Below are 19,646 nucleotides of genomic sequence, written 5' to 3' on the forward strand. Positions count from 1 at the left end.
AAAAGATAAAGAAATATGACAAATTCATAGATAATTTGTATTTTTCCTAACTATACAAACCTTAGCTATTTACATACATACATACATACATATACCAAGGCACTTCCCCCAATTTTGGGGGGTAGCCGACATCAACAAAGAAACAAAAACAAAAAGGGGACCTCTACTCTCTACGTTCCTCCCAGCCTAAAAAGGGACTCAACCGAGTTCAGCTGGTACTGCTAGGGTGTCACAGCCCACCCTCCCACATTATCCACCACAGATGAAGCTTCATAATGCTGAATCCCCTACTGCTGCTACCTCCGCGGTCATCTAAGGCATCGGAGGCAGCAGCTATTTACATGGGGTAATTACTTCATCGTAGCTGAATGACGAGCCATAAAAGTTTTAACGAGGGTTTACTACCACGCCGTTAGTTAGTGGGGGGTAGGGAGGGGTAGCTAGCTAAACCCCCCCCACCACACACACACACACACTGGTGAATGCTTCACTTTGCTTAGAGGTAGGACTTATCTTGGGGGACAGGGCTGGCGGGCACATATGTGTAAATAGCTAAGTTTTGTATAGTTAGGAAAAATACAAATTATCTACGAATTTGTCATTTGTTCCGTAACTGAAATACAAACCACGCTATTTGCATGGGGTGACTTAACCCTTAGGAAGGGCGGTAAGTACCCTGCCATACTGGCTTTGGCTTGCCCGGGGACCCCAACCTCGAGTGTGTAGGAACTCAAGAAGTAAGGGGTCCCTGCTCCTCGCTGACAGCTGTGAAACTGCTGCGGCCTACGTATGCTGTGTGTGAAGGTGAGAAGTGACTCGTCCTAGGAAGTTGACCTGGAGTTCTTCAGATGGAAATCTAGGCTAGGACTCTCCCAATACCACCTCGTCAGGGTATGGGGACATGACAGTATTACATCTTAATACTAGGAACACAAGGGAGCATGGCTTACCTGCAGAGGTTCGAGGTCAGCTGTGCAGAGAACCCAGGATGCTGCTTTCTCCAAGGGAGGAGAGGATGAAGAAAAGAATAAGGGCCAGGCAGATCTTTTCATTCACGCAGACTAAAACCGGGTAACAATGCCCTCAACCTTCTGCTACTTGTCCAATAAAGAGCCTGAGGTTAGACCAGCTGTTGTGCAGCCACCACAGGGCCGATAGAAAACGTATCGAGCCTCCTGTCTTGCAGGTCGTGGGCCGTGAAGGTGGTCTGACGCTTCCACACCCCAGCTTAAAGGACCTGCGTCACTGAAAAGTTCTTCTTGAAGGCCAGGGACGTAGCCACGCCCCTGACGTCATGCGCTCTAGGGCGACGTGACGGAGGAGGGTCAGGATTCAAGGCCAGATGTATTGTTTTGTGAATCCAGGCCGAGATGGTATTCCTGGTGACCTTCAGACAACCTCAGACTCCTAACTGGGCACAGTAGGAGATGGTCTGGGTCATCTGTTACAGAATGGAGACTCGAAACCCGGAAGGAGTCGAACCGAGGGTCCAGCACTCCCGGGTTCTGAGTCTTGGCAACAAACTCAGGGACGAAGCTGAACGTTACCTCCCCCCATCCCCTTGAATGGGCGATGTCGTACGAGAGACCATGAAGCTCACTGACTCGCTTGGCCGAGGCCAAAGCTAGCAGGAAAACCGTCTTCCAGGTAAGGTGGCGATCAGAAGCATGGCGTAATGGTTCATAGGGAGGTCTCTTCAGAGACCTGAGGACTCGAACCATGTTCCATGGAGGAGGTCTCACTTCCGACTGAGGGCAGGTAAGTTCATAACTCCGTATGAGAAGGGAAAGTTCCAGCGAGGAAGAAATGTCCATTCCTTTAAGCCTGAAGGCAAGACTTAAGGCTGAGCGATAGCCTTTCACTGCCGAGACTGAAAGGCGCATTTCCTCCCGCAGATAAACGAGGAACTCCGCTATTGCTGGTAAAGTGGCATCAAGGGGAGAGATACCCCTTCCACGACACCAACCACAGAAAACTCGCCACTTCGCCTGGTAGACTCCAGCGGATGATTTGCGCAGGTGGCCAGACATCCTGTTCGCAACTTGTTGCGAAAATCCTCTCTCTGTGAGGAGATGCTGGATAGTCTTCAGGCGTGAGGTCAAAGCGAAGCAACGGCTTTGTGGTAGATGTTGGCGTGTGGTTGTTTGAGTAGCTCGTGACGTGGAGGGAGCTCCCTCGGAACCTCCATGAGGAGTTGCAGAAGGTCCGGGAACCACTCTGCGTGATGCCATAGCGGAGCTATCAGGGTCATTGAGAGATTGACCGATGTTCTGGTCTTGTTGAGTACCCTCCTCATCAGACAGAACGGGGGAAAGGCGTACACATCGACGTTGTCCCACCGTTGTTGGAAGGCATCCTGCAAGAGAGCCTTGGGGTCCGGGACTGGGGAGCAATACAGCGGGAGCTTGGTGTTCAGCGCCGTAGTGAACAGATCCACCATCAGGGAACCCCACAAAGTCAGGCCTTTGTTGGCTATCTGAGGATCCAAAGACCACTCGGTACTCACTATCTGCGTCGCTCTGCTCAGACTGTCGGCGAGCACATTCCTTTTGCCTGGAATGAAGCAAGCAGCTAGTGAAATCGAGTGGACTTCGGACCATCTCAGGATCTCTACTGCAAGATGGGATAGCTGTTCTGAAAAGGTACCTCCCTGCTTGTTGATATAAGCCACTACCGTGGTGTTGTCGCTCATCATCAAAACAGAGTGGCCCGCCAGGACTTGGTGGAACTTCTGGAGTGCCAGGAACACGGCCTCCATTTCTAGCAGGTTTATGTGAGGGTACTTTTCTGATTCTGACCACAGGCCTGAGGTCCTGTGGCTCAGAACGTGGGCCCCCCACCCTTTGTTTGATGCGTCCGAGAACAGCATCAAATCTGGGGGAGGGACGAGAAGATCCACTCCCTTTCATAGGTTCTCGTCCGCCACCCACAACCGGAGGTTCGTCCGTTCCGCAGTGCCCATAGGGATCAAAGTGTCCGGGGAGTCGTGGCCTTGACTCCACCGGGACTTGAATCGCCACTGGAGAGATCTCATTCTGAGGCGACCGTTGGGAACGAGACGGGTCAGGAAGGAGAGGTGGCCAAGGAGACGAAGCCACGATTGGGCTGGGAGTTCTCGATTGAGGAAAGGTCTCGCGACCTTCCTCAGCCTTGCTATCCTGCCGTCTGATGGGACGGCTTTGTGGAGATTGGTGTCTATGACCATGCCTAGATATACCAGTTTCTGAGAGGGCTGCAAGGAGGACTTCTCGAGATTTACCACGATCCCTAGATCCTGGCAAACTTTGAGGAGCTTGTCTCGGTGGCGAAGAAGGGTTGCCTCCGAGTCCGCTAGGATCAGCCAGTCGTCCAGATAACGAAGGAGACGGATGCCGATCCTGTGAGCCCACGAAGAGATGAGGGTGAATACTCTGGTGAACACCTGAGGTGCTGTGGAGAGACCGAAGCACAGCACCTTGAACTGGTAGATCTTGTTGTCTAGGCAGAATCTTAGGTACTTCCTTGAAGACGGATGGATTGGGATCTGGAAGTCTAGTGGTTTCACCGCAAGTCTGACCGTGTCTGCCGTCTCCATGCTGAACGGAGTCTGCTTGACAAACCCGTTCAGGGTTGAGAGGTCGATGACTGGTCTCCAGCCTCCAGACGCCTTTCTCACAAGAAGGAGTCGACTGTAGAAGCCTGGGGACCCGTCTACAACCTCTTGGAGAGCGTCCTTCTTCAACATGGTCTGGACTTCTGCCCAAAGGGCTTGCCCTTTTGCCGATCCCATGGCAAAAGAGCTCAACGACACAGGATTCCCTGTCAGGGGAGGTAGAGAGGCTGTGAACGGGACACGATAACCTAGAGTGATCACAGAGATCGTCCAGGCATCTGCCCCGAGTTGCTGCCACCTTGTCGCGCAACTTTGTAGGCATCCCCCCACTGGTGGACATGCAGGGGGATTGCCAACGCTAGCGTTTTCAGCCTCGGCTGTTACCTTTAGGATTCTTGCCTCCCCTGGAGGACTTCTTGCTCCTTCTGCTCTTGGCAGGAAAGGGCTTAGACACCTTTGGCTTTGCTGCAGTAGTCTTCTTCGTGTCCTTAGCTGGACGGGGCTGCTGAACCGCTGGAGGTTTGTAGGGCCTCGATGTCAGGGACCTGTGGATGAGGGAATCCTGGTTGGATTTCCTCCACCTCTCAGCGGTGAGCTCTACGACCTTAGGCTCAAACAGACTCTTACCGAACACGGAGGAGTGTCTGAGCCTGCTAACCTCCGAACTGGGGACCTTCTAGTGGAACCTCTCGGCCACAGCGTCCCGACGTTTGAGAATCGTATTGGCCCACAAGCTCGAGACTTGGTGGGCCAGAAACTCAATGGTCCGTGTGCCCGAGAGTAAGAAAGTCTCCAGCGCCTTCCTGGTGCTTTCTTTGGAGAGGTCCTCGGACTGCACCAGGATGCCCAGAGACCCCAGCCAGATGTCGAGCCACGAAGTTGCCTGCATGGCACACTTGGTGACTTTCTCCTGGCTCAAGATTTCAGTGGCTGAGAAGGACACGTGCCGGTTGGAGAGTCTCTCAAGAGGGACTCCCCCTGTGAGTTCTTCCACAGAGTGGTGCAACGGAAGACTCAGACAAGACTCCTCAAGGATCTTGAAGTACCTCCTCTGATGGACTCGAGGAGGAGGGAGGAGCTTGTTACCGGCACTCGATCTGCTGGAGGAGGCAAGCTCAGAGAGCTAGCACTCTTCATCCCCTGAGACCAGGGCAAAGCTGCACTGGCCCTAGAGGGTTTCTGGGTGCCATAGACGCGGTCCAGGACCGTGTCCTTACCTTCACGAGGGGGAATCTCAGGGTCTGGGATCCCATTGAGGTTCCTTATGAGGGTCAGGACTTGCCAGAAAGCATGTTCTGACTCCTGGTGCTCTCCTCCTGAAGGACTGGCAGCGAAGTCTCCCGTCCCCAGTGGCTCTTCCTGGGGGGATACATGGACATCCTCGGCGGCTCTAGACGGTTCCTGCCTGATCCTTGCTGACGATTTGGGAATCGTCTTAGAGTCCTTAGGCTTCCTCCTGGGTGGGATACAGGACTCGAGCAACAAAGGGGGTAGGCTCTTCTCCACCCCTGGACGAGACGAGTTCTCAGGGAGAGGCGGCGCTTCCCCCATTGGTGCGATGGGGGAACGGTCCGGCTCATCCGACTCTCCTGATGATGAGTAGTCCTCATCCGCAGGGGAGGGAGAGAAAGTCTGGGGGGGAGAAGGAGCCTTGCGCAAGGACCTGCGAGGAGACAATATAGGCCTCGGAGAAGTTTCCACGGGAGAGACTCCTCTCTTCCTCTTCAGGGGGGAGGAAGCTGCCGCTGGTTTGTGACCCCTGTCAGAGAGGGCGGGCTTAATCGTCTGCACAAGAGCTCTGACTAGGGTGCCGAACCAGGGCAGCTGGCTGACAGTCGTGCTGTCAGACACCCCCTCTGGAGGGAAGGGGATCGTGCGATCCCTAGGAGGAGTCGACAAATGTGGGTTCGCCTGTGGGGCTGTAAGGAAAGTCCCTAGACCTGTCCGGGAAACGCCCCTCCTCCGGCGAGTGCGCTGGTCTGCACTTGCGGGGAGGGGAACGAGACGAAGAACTGTCCGCCTGGCGGCGCTCGCGCTGGGGGTCGCGTGACAGGCCCTGGTCAGGGTCGCGCGTGAAAGAGTCGCATGCGAAGGGCTCGCGCGACACAGGAATCTCATGCTCGCGTGGGCGCGCATCCGCGTGGGTGGGGGCGGGCGCGAGGGCGTGGTGGCACGCAGGCGAAGATTCAGGAACGAGGGAGCAATGGCGCGCTAGCGATAGGAGGTAGACCACTCCCTACATTCAATACATACATTATCACTATCACACCGCTGGCCCCTACAGTGAGGACATAAGGTGTGGGGATCGGTGTCGACCGCCGACATAAAGGTCCCACAAGGGCGGCCGGGAAGTCCAGGGCAAGTACGCATTGTCAGTAGAGGCCAACTTCAAGCACACTGCAAAAGAGAAAAAGCAAAAACAGAATAATATGGCAGTCAAAGCGAGGGAGAGCGCAGACAGGTCTGTTCTCTTCCCGAGCCAAAAGTAAAGTGAAGCATTCACCGGTGTGTGTGAGGGGGGGGGGTTTAGCTAGCTACCCCTTCCTACCCCCCCGCTAACTAGCGGCGGGGTAGTAAACCCTCGTTAAAACTTTTATGGCTCGTCATTCAGCTACGCCGAAGTAATTACCCCATGTAAATAGCGTGGTTTGTATTTCAGTTACGGAACAAACTGTAATTAAACAATATATCATTTAATGTAGTAAGCAAACCGACATTTGTAATAACCTGATATTTATTTCATATGAAGCCCAATTATTTGTTGACTTTTCTAGCTGGAAATCTTAGTCATGGGATTCAGATTAGGCCTACCCTAGGGCAAAATGTAAGAAACTCGACTTACCAACAGCTTCTTGGAACCTACTGAGTTTGTAAGTTGAGGACCTGTAACATATAACCTGCATACAGGAATAAAAAGGTCTAGTTTTGAGCTGGAAAAAATCAAAATTCTGTATGGTAGATATAACCAGTCCTTTAACATGGTGTAAAGGACTTTTTGAAGGAACAAAATGGTAATAAAAATAAAATGCAAAAGGAATATAGAAAATAAGAAAAGGAACATGCTCTTAATGTAACTTGACGTAAAAATGCTTATCCCTTTCCCAGATATGGACAAACATATAAGTTTGGTTGTTTGTTAAGTTCTAAACCAAACGAATGAGCTTAAAACCTTTAAAACTTCACAAAGTTTTAAGGATATTAAGTTCATTCGATCATATTAGATTGTTCTGCCTGTGTTTTACATACGAACAATGAACTAACATCCTTAAAACTTTTATGAATTCTTTAGCTTCTTCTATCTCATTACAAACTCCATGGGAATAAAACACGATATGGGTATGTCTGTGTGAGGTAGGAAGGAAAGAACTAACATCCACCTCTGCTGATCTTTTCAATTACCCCTTCTGCTACCCTTTCTTGCAACCTTGAAGAGGATGGGGGTTGAAGCATAGAACCAAGCTATTGCCAGATGTGCTGTGTTAGGAACTTGAGCTGCCCAAACAGTTCTCTCTTGCTATGTCATGGAAGGTGTGAAAAAGTAATAACACTGAAAGACTGTTTCTAGCTATGTTGAGGCATTTACTGTATATCAGTAGATCTAGGAAAGGTGGAGTTACCACACTTCCAAATGGGCTGCATGTAGCAACCAGTCAAAAATAAGTATATGAATAATAATAGGCAAGGCTTATGATACAATAGCAAGAGGGAGAAATGTGTGCCACTAGCCCCATTGATAGTCAGAGCAGGTGGGTGGATTGGTGAGCTTCAAGAGAAGGTAGACAAGTAAATCCTTACGAAACAAAGTCTTGGAACTGCCTAATGGTGTAAAGGTCTTGGTAACATCCTTACCTTTCAGTCAAAAGCGCTACTACCATCTTAACATAGGTTAAAATACAATTAGTGCACACGATTGCTGTAGATTTTCGTCATATCTATATAATATGAAGGAAATCCCGAGTTTCTCGAGGACTGAGAAGTTGCTCAAACCTCTTGGAATGTCATGTGTGAAGCTTGCTAAGATCACCATCAGTTACTGTGATAAGTACTCAAGTTCCAACTTCCACTTAAGTACAGAAGTTCCAAATTCACTTAAGTACTCAAGTTCCAACTTCACCTATGTACTCAAGTTCCAAATCCACTTAAGTGCTCAAGTTCCAAATCCACTTAAGTGCTCAAGTTCCAAATTCACTTAAGTACTCAAGTTCCAACTTCACTTATGATTTTTGTGGCTAAATTGATAGTTACATTTCAACTTCTTTATAATCCGCCGACGCTCATTTTTGTGGCATACCTTTCACTCATCAGTTTTGAGTCTGATCCCAATGTTATATACAAATTTATTTCTATTGCCCACAAGATTACAAGACATAATGTTACACAAGAAAGGAAACAGGAAAAGCTTACCTAATATACCCGCACAATCTGTTGACATCCGACACTGGAACACCGATAGGGCTTCTGATAAATCTTTATTTGAACCGATACTCATCCTTCCCAAGCTAATTAGTGACTGCCTACGAGATGAAATTGATTCTGAAAGATAATTAAAAGGAAATTTAACAACAGAACTTGATATAATGTATAGAAAATAATGTCTCCTGAATGATAGAATAACATTGTTTTCTAAAGAGACCATAAAGCTTTTTTAAATGTCTGCTATAAATATTTTTTATTTCCTTTCTTCTCTATTACCTTTAAAAGTTAGGTTATAACTATAAAAGAAATAATGGCAACCTTCAAAAAAATTAAATATTACTAAAAATACATTAAGCACACTCAACTTATATATACAAATGTCATTAGTTCAGCTCTTTCCCTAAGAGCAGCTTCCTTATATAGCAACAAATTTAGTATGAAAATCCTTACAAGAAAATCCTCTCTACAAAAGTGAACAGACTGAATAGAATGTAAATATATATTCAATATAAAATGGCTTCAAAATACAGATTACATCATTTTAGATACATTGTCAAAAAAAACATTTCAACTTTATACAATATAATGAGAGTACGACAACATACCTCGTCGAATTTCATCTTGAACGTCTTCCTTTGTTAATAGAGATGAAGACACCTCTCCTGCTAATATAGACTCCGTTAATGTGTCAAATATTGAATCCCTAGGCAAATACGATGATCGATAACCAGGGGTCTGTAACAATGTCTTCTCAAATTCTTCAGAATTCATAAAGCTCTCCTCGTCTTTAGTTAATGAAGTAATCTGTAAAAAAAAAATACTTATCAATGAACAAAATATAGGAGATGCAAGGAAGCAGAGTATTGTGTATCTATGAAGGTAAAAGAAAAAAGAAAATAGAGAAATGGGCGTTTACGATGGAAAATGAAAACAGGTATTACTATAAAGAAGGAAAAAAAGATATTTAAGAAGAAAAAATTGGAATTATCTATATGCTTAGCGAAATCTGCATGAAAATTTATTTTCCTGGATTATATAAAAAGTTTAATATTTTCATCATTAGCTGAAAGAATTGCTTATTCGATGACTTAGCATAACTTCACTAAACAAGGCTTTTATACAAGCATTCAATAAAATTTAGATTTGAAATTCACCCAACTGCGAAACATATTCTTTACAATCTTTCAGTTTTCCTTGAAAAAGTATCTAAAAACAAAACCCTGTGCCCCTGAACACTAGCAATGGAAAAGGACAAAATTGAGGTTATAGTTGAGTGGATAAGGGAATATTGTAGCTTATAAGCTAAAGATTATGATGTCACTATACAAAATTTATGTTACATTTTCTTATAATTATTCCTAATGTCACTGACCAATTGGAGAGGATCCACCTTTCAACTCTTTTTTTCTTGCATCTTCCATTATATTAAAGGATCAGGCCTTCTAGTTTTACAATATTTCTTGGTTTTCTTAGGATACTGGCAGATTCAATAAACATTATACATTTGCATAATCAAAACATTCAGAAACAATATCCTAGTTATACATGTAGTATGCACAAGCAAACGAACACTAATGTTTATTCAGCTAAGTGATAATTATTAGCTATTGGTTAAAATCAGTGAACCTTGTCATCAATAAAAAAAAAAAATGGTATTTTTATTATAAAATAAATTTTTGAACATACTTACCTGGTAGTTATATACAGTATATAGCTGACGTCAGGGATGTAAGCTATATATATAACTACCGGGTTAGTCTCATGATTAAAATATAACAGAATAAGAGGCCAAGGGTGATGGCCTGTTGTTGGGTCAAAAGCTCAATATAGTGTATACAGAAGGTCCCCCCCCCCCCCCAACTTACAAACATTCAGATATAAACACAGTAAAAAAGCATACCTTTCCTAAGTTTCCAGTGAAGGTGTCATCATCCTCATCACTGTTGGTAATATCCAAAAGTGCCTCCAGTCTTGCAACTGAAGATTGAGTCGAGAGTCTGGAATTGATTGGCTCCTGTTTGTACGTTTCTTCATTATTTATGTGATTCTGACCACTTGAGCTACAACTGTCCTTTAGTTCTGTAGTCTGAACGGAGTCCTTCCCACTTTTAATATTTTCGACAAACGTTAAAAATTTTGAATTGAAGCCGCACTCGGTCTTTCTTCTTTCCTTCATTTTCTCAACTTTAGCTGGATATTCCTTTTTCACCTCTTGGACCTGTTTCATTAAGTTATTAAGATTGGCCTTGGTCTGGTGTCGCAACTCTTCCACAGTTGCACAGTAAACATCATTTGTTGACGATAAAACAGATTTTGAGTTCTTGACCTTCGCAAAGTTCACGTCTTCAAACTTCGACAGAATCTTTGATGCAAGCGGAGTTGGAGCATCCCTGGCTGGACTCTGAGTGAGAAGTGCCATTCTTGCGATTAGCTCATCATTTGAGGGACTCTTGTTGTCTATATTACATAAAGCTGCTAATCCATTTTCACATTTTAGACTGCTATAAGCTGAAACTTTTCCTCTACATAGTTGCTGTAAAGGCACTGGGGTTTTAAATGGGTCCTCACAAGATACAGCACCTGTTACACTCAGGTGATCAATTTTATTAATGCAAGGTGTGTAGTCAATGAGCTTTGCACAGTGTGTACCATTCTCTGATGTAAACCCAGACTTAATTGGTGTTTGTTTGGCTTTAGAGAATTGTGGCAAATCAGAACTATTGCTAAGAGCAAGACTCTTCTTCCCTGGTCCCACAGTTCGATGAAATGATTTGCCTTTGCTTTTCTTAAGTTTGCTTTTAGGAGTGATATCAATTTTTTCTATTGCATCTAAAAGTGTCTCGGCACGCTTTTCTTCTGCACGACCTGATAAAATACAGAATTATTTTTAGAACAATAAAATATAGGATCTCCCAAGAAACTATCTCAATTAAAAATACAATTATTAGTAATTACTGTCATATAAGTTATCTAAAAGGAATTATTTTGGGAAAACATATGACTATATTCTCTGATTTTTATACCATCTACATCTGCTTCTTATAGTAAAACTTATATACATGGATATGTTAGAAGATCTTCACCTTCCAAAACATCTTTAATCCTAAAGCCAGCAGCACCCAGATACATACAAAAAGAACAAGTAGCAGCTTGAGGGAAACAACATAATTGGAGCAGAAAGAAATAGCAAAAATAAGCTGGACAGAAAGGTGAAAGTGTACCTACAGAGTGCCATGTGAGGGACACTAATGGCGCTACTTACAAAGGTGGCTTTCAAAGATAGCCATTATGTTTCTGAAAACCAATTATGCACACAATTTAAGAACTTCCTCGTGGAATTCAAGTAAAAGATAAGAGGTTACAACCTCAAGTTAACCCATCTGATTCTCTTCTCAGTTTTTAAACTGAACATTTTTAACATGTAAACACAAGAACCTCATTCTTTTAATTTGATATTGGAAGAAAATTATGTCTTAACCCTTTTATCCCCAATGGACGTACTGGTACGTTTCACAAAACTCATCCCTTTACCCCCATGGACGTACTGGTACGTCCTTGCAAAAATCTGCTATTTACATTTTTTTTTTTTTGCATATTTTTTATAATTTTATGAGAAACTTCAGGCATTTTCCAAAAGAATGAGACCAACCTGACCTCTCTATGATGAAAACTAAGGCTGTTAGAGCAATTAAAAAAAATATATTGCCAAATGTGCTTGAAAAAAAAAAAAAAACCACCTGGGGGTTAAGGGTTGGAAAGTTCCAAATAGCCTGGGGGTAAAAGGGTTAACATGCATCATAGATGGTACTAAAAATTCTCTGGAGTGGCACTGCATTCTTCTTTCACTCTTATGTTGCTCTCTGATCTCTTCCAACTAAGCAATTTCTAAAAGATTTAAATCACTACTGCATAACTTTCACTTCTCATTCATCATCATCATCACCATCTCCTCCCACGCCCAGTGACGCAAAGGGCCTCAGTTCGATTTTGCCAGTCGTCTCTACTTCTCATCAAGGTATAACTAACTTAATAAACCTTCCAAGATGGAAGAAATTCAATTCGAGAAGTCCTTTTCAACTTTTTTTAATAACATCAATAACTAGGTAAATAAACATATACTAAGATATACCTTTTTTTCCTTTAGGTTGGTGCTTAGTGTGCCCATGTGAGTTCTGGTGTTTTTGTTCATGGAGTTTTTGTTCCTGCTGGAGTTGGTAGCTTCCTCTACAATCCACGGTTACCATTTCCAAAGTGAGACCAGCCTCCTCTTCCACTTTATTGGCCTCCTCTCTCGTATCGATCTGTTTTAATTAAAGTCATACAATTGAAGATACAGGTCACCAACTTACAAAACATTTGGAGATCCAAACACCAAACCAACTAAAATTAACCAAGATAAAATAAATAAATACTGTAATAAAACAATATATCATTTAATACAGTAAGCAAAATAACATTTGTAATAACCTGATATCTACTTCATATGAATCACAACTATTTGTTGACCTTAGTAGCTGGAAATCATAGGTCAGGCCTACCCTAGGCTAAAATTTAACAAAAATTCGACTTAAAAACAGCTTCTTGGAACCTGTTAAGTTTGTAAGTTCAGGAACTTCTGTACTGTATATAAATGCAAGTGAGTTGACCCTAATGAAATTAAGAAGTATACACAAAACATTTATAAGTTGAGGACTCATTGAAAGTATACTCATTTCTAGCAAAATTACAAGTCTAAGAATATTTTCTCACTATAGAATAACTTGTAATATAATGATTACAAACTACAAAAAATTAATTGTTTTTTATATAATTTGCATAAATGAAAGTTTTAAATAAACAAAGATATTAGAAAAAAATATAAATCTCATAGACTGGCCAAAACATATAAAGTACCATCCCCATAAAAAAAATAACATGATTCGTAATATGAGAGAATGCATTTTTAGAATTAAATTGGAGTCTACTATTTGGTAGCTAAAATAATATAAATTTTAGATGTCATTTGTATTTTTTTTCTAAATATTCAAATAAAAGTTTTTTTAGTAAGGTAAGCTTCTGGCAAGAACTGGAAACCTATAATGAAAAATTATCAAGGTTCTGGCACCCCCCTCCCCAGTATCAATGTAGATCTCTGCAAAAAGAATGACAGAGTAAACAATGGATAGATGTCACAAAGGGGCTGTAATGCTAAAATATAGAGAAAGATAATCCCATCAATGCGGGGGCTTTTAATTCTTTGCCAAAAGACCTGTAGTCGGTATCAGCAGAAGGATAGGAGTGAGGGTGAGGAACACTCATTCTCTGTAGAACGCAGCCAGTTTGCCGACTCTTCCTCCTAAGACTAAGGCTACTAAAAATACAGTACAGTCAGCCATCCCTCTTCGCGGGAGTCAAGTAACAGAGACAGGATTATTCCTTTTAAATTGGCACAAGTTCATGGCACCTTTGCTATCCAGAAAAGGAAGGGTGACCTTGTACTCCGTTAGTTCCGATGTAGGCTACTGCCGTCATTTTGTTTGAAAACACCTCCACGGTCTTCCCTACAATCAGTGGTATCTGATCCTGAAGGGCTTTCAATATTGCTATAAGCTATCGGACTTAGCAGCCACATCAGGCATAAGCACCCACCCCATAGATAGGAGGCTGATGGCTAACGACAGAACCCAATACTCGGACACGAGTGGGGGGCCGACGATAAGCTATCGACAATTGATATATTGAGCCAACTCCAGTGAGGTCTATTTCCCCGACAGATATGCATTCACATGCACATTAACTAGCATATTGTAGAAATTTACCGACTCATGGTATTACCAGATAAAAAACTTTTGAGCTTAGATTCCATTCAACAGTTGACTATTCTTGTCAATGATTTTATCATCATCCGTAAACTCCATAGATTATAATAATCATCACATCTATTGCCATTATGAGGTATACCAAAGTCCTAAGTAACCTCTGCATCAACAAGAAAATCTTTCAAATGGGGATAACTGTCACTGTGTACGGCTGTCATCTAACGTGGGAGAATGTATTACAAGGACATCAAATGAACGCAGCCTTCTCAACTGGCAACACTCACAGGGTTCTCCCTTGACTAACACACACAGCTAGCTTCTTTATAATGTGTATTATCATATATTGTGAAGTATATCTTTCATCTCTCTCATGAATAGTATCAATGCCTAATGGCACATAAAGTTCCTTATCATTTTCATCATTGGGATACTTCATCAGTAATTATGCTTCAAGGTAATTCATTGCAACTATAATTAGTTACGTTTTAATTTTCCCTATAACCCTCAGAATCTCTGTTGGCTATCACCTTCATCTTTGCCTAACAGAGGGCGAGATTCTACAACACTTAGCCCTCCTTTCAACAATGTCTTGGGCCTGGGTTCAGCAAATGGCATGCTAGGAGGAGGCATATTTGGATCCATAGGTGGCAAAATCCCATGAGTAACTAACTGCTCATAGCAAGCTGGTATGGGTCAATACTGTATAGATTGTGTTACCAATTGGTAATTCATATTCTGTTCTTACCAAATATATAAAATACTTGATTTTTTTGGCTTGTGATCCACAGAAACATGGACATCATCTATTGATGATAGTCGTCTACCAGCAGTAAGAGTTAAGAGTATCACCATTAGATGATTATTACCCGTTGAAAGATTAAAATTGCACTAATTTATTGTGCATCAACAACTCCCTCAGCAGATAGATCAACAACACTTTTGACATCATCAAAACACTAGAACCAATTTAGCACTTCAACATAAACATCTCTACTAGCACTGGCATCTTGATATGTTGGCCTAGCCTAATAAATTTAGTATAATTCAATTGTCATCAAAGAGGACTACACAAAACTGGCAGAAAAAATGCAATAGTAACATTCGGAGTGCCAGTATCAAACACATGGAGTAATAGAAGACTGTAATTAAACAAAAGTGACTGCTTTTATGACAATATATAAACAACCACCAGACACATACCTGTGTGAGGTATTAATGTAAATACTGTATTCAATATGAAACACCATAAACTGTTCTCTATTTTTTTTTTTGCTAGAAATAAAAAATAAACAAAATCTTTATCCCTCTACCCTTACAAATAATATAATTTACCCAAAATTGCGTTTGTTTTCATTGATCATCAATTTCCCATAGACTCTGCAATGAAACCTAAGGAAGACCATTTGTAACAACCTTTTAATGAATACTGTAATTTGAATGCAGTAGTGTACAGTATTCACTTCATAATGCTTAAAAATACCAAATAATATACTGTACATATAATGAAAATTAATACAATTTCCATGGAAAACTTCATTTAAAATATTTAATTTTATATGTATGACAATATAATAAATTACAAGTTGCTATCTTCATTTAGCAAAGAAAACCATGGAAAGTATAAAAATAAAATAATACAAATTTAGATTACTAAAATGAAGAAGTTAGAATGAATAAAACAATCTTAACATTCAAAATTATACCCAAATGATGTGACATATGACAGACTCAAAGGCATACCAATAAACTACTAATACTGTATTAAAAAAAATACAATGAAAGGCACTTACTACAACTGAATCATCAAGATGGGTAGACGAAGAAAACATGACATCTGCTTTGGGAGATCTCTTTGCAGCTCGATTTATGTTGATGGACGACAATAATCTGGTAGGTGTTATACCATTCATGCAGTGAACTGTCCTACGTCTATCGCCTAGTATTCCTAAATGATAAAAATTATAAAACTATCAAGTGGAATACATAAAATTAGCTATATAAAATTCTAAAAGAAACCTTAATACCGCAAAATATTGTACATTCTGGTTTTAGCTTTTTATATTACTATACAATACAATCAAAACCAGTGAATCTGAAAAATTCATTATCAGAAAACCCTGTGTATTTTAACCTTCTTGAATAAGAATAAGAAAATAAGTGACCAGGTCAGAAAAAGGAAGCTTATAGGATCTGGGCCAGTTATGTACATATACAAAGATTCCATTTTACCCATGAAAGAACAATTATCTTGTTTTAATAATTTCATCACAAGGAAAATTACCTGCAGGCTGGTTGCATTAAATTTGATTATTTTGAATGATCATGGTTAAACAAGAGCTAAAACATGAAATCATCAGCGTGTGCCGCCATAAAATGTACTGGTGTATAAGATTTCCTCCTGTCCAGTCCTTCTAATTCGGTAAGGTATGACATAACATATAAGGCACACAGGTATACTATACTGTACATGACATTTATTCACTTTAAGAAGTCATCATTATTATTAAGATATTGTTCCAAAATAAATAATCTTTATCATCATGATATTTTTCCCTAAGAAATCACCATTATTATTAACCCTTTTACCCCCAGGCTATTTGGAAATTTCCAACCCTTAACCCCCAGGGGGTTATTTTTTTCCCAGCACATTTTGCAGTATATTTTTTCAAATTGCTCTAACAGCCTTAATTTTTGTCATAAAGAGGTCAGGTTGGTCTCATTCTCTTGGAAAATGCCTGAATTTTCTAAAAAAAATATCAAAAATATGAAAAAAAAAATTTTTTTAGTATTTTTTTGCAAGGACGTACTGTACGTCCATGGGGGTAAAGGGATGGCTTTTGTGAAACGTACCAGTACATCCTTTGGGGGTAAAAGGGTTACGATATTTTCCCCGTAGGAAATCATCTTTATTATTAAGACATTTTTCCAGATCATCAGAGTTTTTAGACAAAAAAAGGGACCAATTACCTGGAGTGAGGTGCAGTGGTAATAACTTTTTACTTTTGTGAGCACTGACTGGTGTGCCAACTGGAGTGCTGACTAAACTTAGAGGTGGTGTTGGTGGACACAGCTGAAGTTTTCCTTCTGCAAGAACAATAACATTTAATATAAAAAATTTCCAACTTTGTTTAAGAGGTAATGAAGAAATTAATAATAGACACTCTCATCATGAGAACCAAAGTAAATATCAAGATAGGTATTAAAACAGTGAAGGTTCAGAAAGGTTCATAAAACTAGATGTAGATAAATCATAGCATCATCATCAAAGAAAATGAGAACGTTACACCCACACAAATGAGTCAAATTCAACTCTCAAAGATTTGATTCCAAATAATTCTGAAATAAATAAAATTAATATTCACAGCTAAATACTCGAGTGATGATAACTTTACAATTAAAAGAGGCTATACATAAAAAAATAACATTCTTTTCCAAAAACCCGACACTCCTGTGGATCACCTGTGCTTCCTTGCTGAACAAATCTGACCTCTAACATTAGAGAATGAAAAAGAAATTATTTTTCTCCCTCAATCAAATTGTCTTCTCCACCCACCAGAGCTACGTCATAGTTTGAAACGCCATACGTGGCACTCTATGGTAAATAATATCATCTTAGTAATGTCTTACGGTAACTGTTGAATTCACTTTGGCCAGATGTCCTGGTCTCTGTTAGAAAAATTATTTTTGAGGGTTATTTAGACACTTTTCATTTGTTATATAGATCTAAGCATATCCAAATACGTGTTCCAATGGATTTTGAAATTCCTTTGTTTGAAAATGCTAAGTGCAAAAGTTTTATTAAGAAGAGAACACCCACATTCACTTTGTTTTTCAAGACGGGCCCGGCAATGAGATTTAAAGTGTAAATGTTTGGCATATGTAAATTCTCCAGATAAGCCTAAGAAAGAATATGTAAGTTATTATCTAAAAGGATCTGTGATTGGCACTCTAAACTTGAAGGAAAAGAAGAGAGTGAACTAGAGGAAAGAACAGAGTATGCTAGGCTAGTGATATTGAGTGGCACTCCACTGGCAATGTTTTCATTGTTCAACCACCAGTTAATGATAGTTTTGTACCTCCTGCTCAACTGGAACAAGATAGGATGGGAGATCTTTGGCTGCTGACCAGTGACTCTTCAGACACCACCCAAACGATCAATGGTGCAGGTCCCATGGAACGAGTTTCACCAACGAGGAGTTCTCGCTTGAAAGAGAACAGTTACGCTACTTCTCTGAGATTGCTAATATGATTATCTCGTAGAGTGAGACTCGCTGCTGCCATGTTTATGTCCAAGTGCTTTATCCATTGCTTGGGATTGACGCTTGACTTTTTCCAATTTACCACTGACCCCCGACTGGGACAAAAGGAGAGTAGTCTATCTCAATCCTGATTCAACAGCCTCTTGGAAGATGCCAGGATCAACCAGTTGTTGAGGTATCTCTACAGATGTATCCTGTTTGAGTGGGCCCAAGCCAAAACTAGATTGAACACTTGCGTGAACACTTGTGCAAAAGTGGACTGTTCAAGGCATAGGACTCTGAACAGATATACTACTCCATCGAGGATGAAGTGGAGGTATTTGGATTTATGCTTCCTTCAACCTACAAAAGCTTCAAGTCTCCGTATCTGAGGGCAAACTGCATAGTACTCTATGTCTCCATGATGAATGGAGTTTGATGAACAAACTGGTTTATTGGCAGGAGGTTGACAATTGTTCTCCAGCCTCCCGTCAACTTTTCAACCAGGAAAAAGAAAAATATAGAGCAACATTCTTCTTCTCTCATTTCATCTCTGCCACCAAGGCAAGAGATTTCAGGAACATTGGAGGGTAAATATGGAACGCTACCAGAGAAAGGGTGGGAAGGTAGATCATCTTCAACGGGTAGGTGCTATCCATATCCAAAGGACTTCTACTACTGACTGTTCTGCTCGAAGTTGCTACCCTGCTAACCAATGGCATGGCAGGCATCCTCTGACTCACACCAGTAGGAGAAGCAAACAGTAGATTTCAGACTCTCCTGCCCTTTCTGAACTGGCCAGGTTGGGCATGTAAGAGTGGAGCAACATCCATGCTTTTCTAGAGGAATAGACAACTGGAGGTCCCAATAGGGTTTTGGAAGTTGTTGGAGCTTTCTTTAAAGCTGATACTGACAGTACAGCAGAGACCAAAGTTCTTGCTGTAGCCACCTTCAAAGGGCCCGGACCCCTAAAAGTAACTGCAAGATAGATGAGGGATTTGTCTAGCCTTTCTATATTTCTCCACCATTACCTCTATATCCTTTTGAGAATCAGGGAACAACTTCAAGACCCAGTTGGCTCATTGATTAGCTGACTAGTATACAAAGAGGATCACTGCCTTTGCAGTAGACAGAACCCATTTGCTATATTTTGGCATCAAAGGATTTGACAAATCTTGAAAAGTGGCAAAGTAGTTGACTGTACCAGACCACTATTCAATATCTAAGCCACTGGAGGATAGTTATGGAAGACGTTTCCATGGCAGCAGACTCAAGGACAATCCTGTTGACAAAGCAGAAACTGCGGGATCGATAGTTAGGGGAAACAGGGTAACACCCTCAGATCCAAAAAATTTCCTTTGTAGAGAGAGTACGGGAGGGGAAATTTACTTGACTGGCTAAACCACAGAGAATTCTCATGTCCAAAGATCTGAATATCACCCCTGTCCAATGCCACACAAGCAAGTTCTGAACATGGCAACTCCAATGAAGTCTTTGATCATTGAGATGAGCCGGAGCAGCGATCAATGACCATAGATCCCAGTTAAAAAAAGCCACGGTAGCCTCTCCAAGTTCAGTGTAATCACGAGTGAGCGCAAGAAC

General features: G+C 41.6%; 1 protein-coding gene across 4 annotated transcripts in view; it reads right to left on the minus strand.

Moving 5' to 3' along the window:
* The window catches only part of LOC137649939 (uncharacterized), a 61,859-nt gene that overhangs the window by 2,601 nt on the left and 39,612 nt on the right, over nt 1-19,646 (minus strand). For all 4 annotated transcript variants that reach the window (XM_068382899.1, XM_068382898.1, XM_068382896.1 and 1 more), the window contains 6 exons: nt 16,774-16,890; nt 15,597-15,751; nt 12,138-12,309; nt 9,909-10,873; nt 8,614-8,812; nt 7,997-8,125 (listed from right to left, as the gene is read on the minus strand). In XM_068382899.1, the coding sequence (XP_068239000.1) occupies nt 7,997-8,125; nt 8,614-8,812; nt 9,909-10,873; nt 12,138-12,309; nt 15,597-15,751; nt 16,774-16,890 (1,737 nt within the window). The remainder of the gene's footprint in view (nt 1-7,996; nt 8,126-8,613; nt 8,813-9,908; nt 10,874-12,137; nt 12,310-15,596; nt 15,752-16,773; nt 16,891-19,646) is intronic.

The sequence above is a fragment of the Palaemon carinicauda genome, chromosome 11, assembly GCF_036898095.1.
Source record: "Palaemon carinicauda isolate YSFRI2023 chromosome 11, ASM3689809v2, whole genome shotgun sequence".
Classification (NCBI taxonomy): domain Eukaryota; kingdom Metazoa; phylum Arthropoda; class Malacostraca; order Decapoda; family Palaemonidae; genus Palaemon; species Palaemon carinicauda.